At 32.9% G+C, this 8,019-nt stretch overlaps 1 protein-coding gene across 2 annotated transcripts; it reads right to left on the minus strand.

Moving 5' to 3' along the window:
* Nucleotides 1–208: 208 nt before the first annotated feature.
* On the minus strand, nt 209–6,520 carry LOC129299093 (uncharacterized). Of its 2 annotated transcripts, XR_008590491.1 has the most exons (5): nt 6,305–6,520; nt 5,664–5,765; nt 4,869–5,029; nt 3,874–3,990; nt 209–498 (listed from the first exon to the last, which is right to left on the minus strand). XR_008590491.1 is itself a non-coding variant. In XM_054937532.1 (4 exons), exons 1-4 carry the CDS (start codon nt 6,396–6,398, stop codon nt 391–393), a joined length of 465 nt encoding a protein of 154 aa, XP_054793507.1. In that variant the 5' UTR covers nt 6,399–6,518; the 3' UTR covers nt 209–390. The 2 variants fall into 2 exon arrangements, 1 of the variants encoding a protein (XP_054793507.1); XM_054937532.1 differs by lacking the exon at nt 3,874–3,990 and having other exon boundaries at nt 6,305–6,518.
* Nucleotides 6,521–8,019: the final 1,499 nt, after the last annotated feature.

Genomic DNA, 8,019 nt, shown 5'->3' on the forward strand with positions numbered 1-8,019 from the left:
GTTAAACCTAACCTACTAATTCACTAGATACGCATGGACTATAAAGTTTTACATTGAGTATTAAGAGCCTAACACTATAAACATAAACAGAGTTAGGTTCATGAAATAACGCAAAAATTTTACATTTGATTGCCTTGTTTTACATCTTGCTTAAGATCATATGTTTTTGAGTGTAAGAAAATGCTTCATATTCACGTTGGAGCAAGCATTCATGTTAAAAACATTATTGACAGGAATGTTCTTAATCGTCTTCACTGTGTTTCCCCACCACTTGGCAAGGGTCCTCAGAGTTGATATACACATGCACAGCTTAACAAAAAACTCAACAAATAAAATAATATTATGCAAAGTTGAAGCAACCCCCCGAGTCCTGCTGAAGACCGTGAACACTTAGATGTTGGACACTGTAGATCCAAAATCGATTGTGAAATTGAAGTTGATGCAAGTTAACTGCTCATCCTTCTCATCTTCCATTGTCATCTTCAGGACATAAGAGCCCTACAAAAATTTAAAAATAAATAAATAAATAAATAGGAGAACATTTGATAACGAACCAAGTGATTTAAAAGAAAAGTACTATCAAAGTCCAAAGACATGTATTATGAGAAGGGGAAGGACTGTACAAGAAAAGCATGCATAACACGAGTAAATGTAATGAAATGAAGAAAATTGAAAAACTTCCACGTTTGAGGTTCTACAAGATAAAACCAACACAAATCAGCCAAGCCATAACCTATCTTCAAGAAGTTACACACGCTAGTCTAATAGTAGTAGAGAGGCAATAAACATCCTGCTGAAAAGTAAAGTTGTATATAAATATAGGTAAATTAGCCGTCGCACCCAATCGTCAAGAGGAAGTCAGTCGCCCCAATCTAGATATCTGATAGAAAGGCAATAATGCAAGACATGCTACATCAATTGCCATGAGTTAAAGATTCTACATCTATACTGACTTGAGATATACTACTGAAAGCTGAGCCAAGTCGAGCTTTCAGAACATTGAGTTGGAATCTATTAAAAACAGATGTTAAACTAATGGTTCGCCCATAGTCAAAAAGTTTTGGGACTCCAGCTCAAGCTTTCTGCACCACAGATTGACTATATAAAAATATCAATTTTAAAGGAGGAAACAGACAACGACAACAACAACAACAACAACAACAAGCCTTTATCCCACTAGATGGGGTCGGCTACATGGATTGCAAGACGTCATTGTGCTCTATCGTTTATCAAGCTTTTAGAAATATTATTAATTAAGAGATCGCGTTTAACAACTTCCAAGAGTGTTCTCTTAGGCCTTCCTCTACCTCTTTTAATCGCACTCAAAATTATGTTCCACTCTTCTCACTGGTGCCTCCCTTAGTCTTCTTTGTACATGCCCAACCATCTCAACCGATTTTCTACCATTTTTTCCTCAATAGATGCCACCCTCACTTTTTCGCGTATGTGCTCATTTCGAATTTTATCTTTACGTGTATGTCTGCACATCCATCGTAACATTCTCATCTCTGCTACTCCAACTTTATACTCTTGCTGTCCCGTTAGAGCCCAGCATTCACTACTATATAACATTGCCGGTCTGATAGCAGTGCGATAAAACTTTCCTTTAAGTTTATTAGGAAACTTACGGTCATAAATAACTCCTTTAGCTTTTCTCCAATTAAACCACCCAGCTTAAATTCTATGTGAAATATCTCCATTGATTTCGCCATCATTTTGAATAATGGCTCCCAAATATCTAAACTTTTCCACTTGAGGTATAATTTGATCTTCCAATTTCACTTCCAAATTATTGTCGAATAGTCCTTTACCAAATTTACAATATAAATATTCCGTCTTACTTCTATTCAGATGAAAACCTTTCGACTCCAATGTCCTCCTCTATAACTCAAGTTTGCAATTAACCTCTTCTCTTGTCTCTGCTATAAGAACTATATCATCCGCGAAGAGCATACATTTCAGGATTTCCTCTTGAATATGTTCCGTCAAAACATTTAAAATCAAGTTGAACAAATAAGGACTCAGAGATGATCCCTGATGTAGTCCAATCTTTATAGGAAAATCCTTTGTTTGACCACTAGGCGTTCTTATACTAGTTTTTACCCCCTCATACATATCTTGTATGGCTTTAATATAAGCAATCCGTACTCCCTTTTTTTCCAACGCTTTCCAAAGCACTTCTCTTGGTATACGGTCATAAGCTTTTTTCAAATCAATAAAAACCATGTGTAGATCTTTATCTTTGCAACGATACTTTTCCATTAATCCCCTTAGTAGATAAATCGCCTCTGTAGTTGATCTACCTGGCATAAAACCAAATTGATTCTCAGAAATACTTGTCTCCAATCTCAACCTGTGCGCAATTACTTTCTCCCACAATTTCATTGTGTGGCTCATGAGTATAATCCCTCTATAATTAGTACAATTCTGAATATCTCTTTTATTTTTATAAATAGGAATTAATGTACTTCTCCTCCACTCATCAGGCATTTTTTTGGACCGTAAAATCACATTAAATAATTTAGTTAACCATCTCACCCCTTCTTCACCTAAACATTTCCACGCTTCGATAGATATACAATCAGGTCCGTTGGCTCTACCATTTGCCATTTTCTTAAGAGCTTCCTTTACCTCCTTATCACGTATTATTCGATAGAATGACAAATTTTGTTCTCCTTCACCAGTTACTAAATCCTCCAAGTTACTAGATGAATCATCTCCATCATTGAAAAGTTTAGAAAAATAAGTCTCCCATCTATTTTTAATTTCATCATCTGTAACTAAAATTCTTCCCTCTTCATCCTTAATACACCTTACCTGTTTTAGATCTCTTGATTTTCTTTCCCTACTCTTGACAATCTTATAAATATTTTGCTTTCCTTCCTTCGTCTCGAGGTTCTTATAAAATTCTTCAAAAATTTTAGAACGAGCTTTACTCACAGCTCTCTTAGTTTCTTTCTTAGCCATACGGTACCTCTCCCAATTTTCCTCATTGTTACACAAATGTATGGCTTTAAAACAGTTCTTCTTATACTTGATTTTGTCATGTACACTATTATTCCACCACCAAGACTCCTTATCTCTCAGACCAGAACCTTTCGATTCTCCCAAAACTACTTTTGCAACCTCCTGTATCTTTTTAGCCATATCCTCCCATATGATGTTAGCACTTCCTTGAGATTCCCAAATTTCTTTATCCAAAAGATTTCGCTTGAAAATATCTTGCTTCTCACCTTTTAATTGCCACCACCTAATCCTTGGTGTTACTACTTGTTGACGTTTTTGGATTTTACTCATAATACACACATCAAGGACTAGGACCCTATGTTGTGTCGTTACAGCATCTCCGGGGATCACCTTACAATTTTTACAAAGTCTTCTATCTGTGTTCCTAACCAAAAGAAAATCAATCTGTGACTTTGAGGCTCCACTTTTGTAAGTGATGAGATGCTCATCTCTCTTCTTGAAACAAGTGTTGGCAATCTTAAAATCATACGCCAATGAGAAATCAAGAAGAGTTTGTCCTTCATTGTTTAGCTCTCCAAAACCAAAACCGCCATGCTTTTCTTTTGGTTATCCTACTCCCTCAATTTAATCGAATAATATTAAGTATGAGGACATAAACAAGGTTAAATTATATATGACCAGACAAAATAACATAAGTAATAACTGAACAAAAATTATACTTTTGAAATAGATTTTCCAAAATTTAACTTCAGAGTAACGATGCATAAGACTAAATCAACGAAGTATACTGCTCATGACCGCATAAAACAAGCAAAACCAGGGAAAATCAGAAGAGAAAATCATTTCAAGACATGAGCCCTGTACACTTGGACGCTTGGTTAATATTAGGTGGCTGCAGAAATTCACCGGCGTAAGGAAGAAAGGAAGAGGCGAATATCGTAAGAGCATCAGTGTCCTAAAGAATGTTGAGCATTATCTTAAAGGCCATGCCACCAGAAAAATTGGGTGAGTCCAGTCTTGACACTGTAATCCAATAATCTAGCATCAGTCAGACTTCTAGCCACAAAATATTGAGAGAACCAGACGCAGACAACTCAATCAAAGGGTATAACAAAAAAATATGAACAGCAGGATTCGACTAATTCATTGAAGGAGGGAAAACAAAAGAAGAGAAAAAAAGATTTACCGAAGCCAGCCATACAAACCAACCTAAAAGAAGTGAGGGCCAAGATTAGTGAGCAAAGGTGCAATGACCTTGTCTACCAGTCAAGAAAATATGCAAATTGACCTTTACTTGTTGCTTGAATGGGACATCACAGGTTCCACATCCAAACTTGGACAAATAGAAAGGTCCAGTTTATTCAAAGGCCAACATTCCCATAGATTCAAATGCCCAGCTGAATAGCATTCCAACATATTACCAATTGGATTGGCATGATCTTATGGAAACATGACTTTGGACTTTAGATATAAGTAATGCGTGACCTAACAGATAAATACCGTGATGACTCTTCTTTCTTTCTTTCTTTTCTGATATTTTTATTAAAGAAAAAGATTATATGGAACAACCAAAGAGAGAGAAAAAATAAAAAGAATCTCAATCTACTTTTGCAAGTAATAATGCAGAGACACACTTGCTCTTCAATAACTGACATTTATGTTGCAACAGTTTTGCAGGTAAGAGCATAGAAGGGAAGATAGTACAGAAAGGGCAAGTTTGAACATGTCCAATAAAGTTGGCAAAGGTTTAATGCTTTTTTAAGTAAATTTTAAATGTCAGCATGGATGTAAATGTCAGGAAGCTCCTCATATCAAGAAAAACTCTCTACTCATGACAAATTTATAGTTTCATAATGGCTTCAGCATTGGTAAGAGAATGTATATGGGAAGCTGGAACACACCGGTGGGGTAAATGAAGGTAGTGTTTGCGTATGAGCGAGCACAAAGTTTCCTGCAGTGACAGGACAGGATGCTTCCTCACAAAGATCATGAGTTTCTGTATGGACATGCACCCCAAAGTATGAAACTTCAATGATTACCTTACCGCCAGAAATAGGCTCACCTGATGGAAACATAAATAGCAATTCCACTTGTTACTATTAAATAAAAACAGATTACCAAAGCCACTTCCACACACAAAATGACTAATGAATCTCAAGAAATGATCAGTACAATTTGTAAACAGACTTTAAATTTTAATGCCAACTGGCAACTATCTTATTTTAATTAATCATTCTGTTTTTGTGCATATAGAGATGAAAGTCAATCCAACAATTTGTGGTTAACCTCTACATCTGCACATAAGAGCGCAATGCCATGCATTTTAAGTACGAGGAGAAACCATGATGGAGATTGGAAGAAGTAAAGAAACAAATTAGTAATAAAGATAAAGAATTACCCCTTCCAAACCACTTTATAAGGCATCTTCTAAAAGTCTTACTTGATCCAAAATATAGAGCACTGAGTAGCTTTTATAATTGTTTTTCCAACTATACCCCTACTTCATTTATTATTTTTTTTCAAAAAATGATGCATTGTAATTTAAATTATCATTATCAAAGAACTTATGCAAAGGTATTTAATGAGAGTAAAATTATAAAGATGTAGACTTTTTCAAGAAATTAAGGTTTTTCAACTAATATTTTTTCTAGAATACCATTGAGGGAGCACAAAACAACGAGAAAGTGTGAAGTTACCCGTAGCAGCTGAAATCTCAAAGGTAGCCGGTTTCCCCCTAATCACAGGGTCGGGTGATATTTCAACTCCAATCACCTTCACAGCATAGTCTCCTTGCTTTTCTGCACAAATTTTGAGCAGAATTATAAGCTATCAATCGATATAAATCTGCCATAGTCTAAACGAAATGTACATAAAGGTGATCGGATGCAGATGGATCCTCTTGCTCACGTAAGATGACACAATCTGCAAATTTACTGAGCAATCTAGAATCCGCAAATTTACCGACAAATTTGGAATGAAAATTATACTTTGTGAAACAGTGATTGATTAAGAAATGTTCAATTCGACTAAAACATCAGAGCATTGAAACTTGAAAAACACAGCTCCACTATATCTGATTTGTGGCTTTAGAAAAAGCAGCAAAAGATAATTAAATAAAACTACCACAGATTATACCGAAGCAAGCAAAGACAACGTCCAAAATAGAAGTAGAAACCTAATGACAGGAGAGATAATTGTTATTCTTAAACACTACATTGCAACATACACTAAACATTACAGAAACAAAAACAAAAACAAAAAACGTCCCTTATCTCGAACTGGGTAAGATTTACCCCCAAAAAAAATATGTCAAATGAAAGGAGAAAGGTGAGCTTACCGCAGTATTTGACCCTTGTAGCATGAATTTGAGATGATGACAGCAATAGGATGCATGAAAGAACGGAGAGCTTTAGATGAGACGGAACCTCCATGGATCGCCTAGTGTGATAGACGGGAAGGAAACCGTCTCCCGGTGCGATCCTTGTGCTTCCTTTGCGGTCAGGTTAATCGAGAGTCGGCAGCCTCGTCGAGCTTCGACAAGCTACCACGCTAATTTTTAAATAATAGATTAACGGAAAAAGATACACTCCCTCCCCAATAATCACAATATAAAAAAAATCTTTTCAACACCTCATCTTTTATTCAAAATATAAAACATTAAATAATTATTATATTTATTTTTAATTATATTCCTATTTTATTTATTATTATTTTAAAAAAATTATGTATTAAAATTTTAATTATTATTATTAAAATTCAACATTTAATAAAGGTATCAATAAAAAAATATAAACATTTTTAAAAATTTAAAATTTTAATTAATATTATTTTTAAATTATAAATTAATTAACTATAACTTATAATGTAGTCCATAAAGAGTATTACCTGTAGTCCTATAAATTATTTTTAACATATTTTATTAAAATTAAAAAAATTTTAAGCTTTATTAACTTTATTTTAAAATTTAACAAGTTTTTACTTTTATTTTTAATAAATATTCTTAAATCTTATTATTAATATTTTTATTTAAAGTATTTAACAAGAGTAAAAATATAAAGATAAATATTAAAAATTAATAAGTGCTCTATAAAACTAAATTTTTTATCTCTCTCTATCTCATGAATAGGATCAACAAAATATATTGAAGGATTGGTTATTGGTATGCACTTCAATTTTTGATAAGTATTAAAAAAAAAGCTCCGCACTTTAATTTAAATTTATTTTGCATTTTAATCTTGTGTGAAAGTAAACACATTCAAGTCTTCAGATATAAAAAAAAAAAATTACACTCAAATCTCATGAATCATGATTATATATTATCAGGCCTAAACCATTCCAATATCTTTAAGTATAACCTTTATTGCTGAGCTAGATTAGAAGGAAATGGGGGTTAAAAAAAAAGGGGAATGAGTCAAATTAGTGGGATCAACTGGCCAAGTATTTTTTTTTTATCATATTTATCAAGGATATTTTTATAATAAACACATTAATTACTCTTAACATTTTACAAAACTTCTCGTAAAAATATACATGGAACTTTTAAAAAGATGCTATTCTAATAGTAAATGAAAGGAAATGAGATACCATCTCTATCTCTAGTTCTATATGTGAAGGATAATTTTAACCACTTTATAAAAATTTAAAAACTTTAGTTAAATTAGATGATGGGGTTAAATTTGTTTGTCAATAATTTTTTTTAATTATATCTTATTGGGTATTTTTTTAAACATAACCAATATATCTCAGTTTTCTTAGAATAATTAAAATGTTTTGAAAATTTATTAAAATATTCAAACATTAAGGTGTAATCAATTTTGCTAGAAAATATCACATCACATATACACCTCCAGTCTTATTTATTGGTCATTTTCTAAAAATATAATATGATTCGCTTTATAAGTCATTAGTTGATGGGATTGATTTGTTTTAAATTAAATTTTTTAAATTATTTTTAAAAAGTAAGAGAAGGAAAGACAACAAAAAAATAATATTATACTATTTGTTTGCTTTTTGTTTTTTATTTGAAGGTTATATTTAAAATTTGACTTACTT

This window comes from Prosopis cineraria, unplaced genomic scaffold (assembly GCF_029017545.1).
Source record: "Prosopis cineraria cultivar Desert tree isolate PC_DT_omini unplaced genomic scaffold, ASM2901754v1 PC1030, whole genome shotgun sequence".
NCBI classification, from domain to species: domain Eukaryota; kingdom Viridiplantae; phylum Streptophyta; class Magnoliopsida; order Fabales; family Fabaceae; genus Prosopis; species Prosopis cineraria.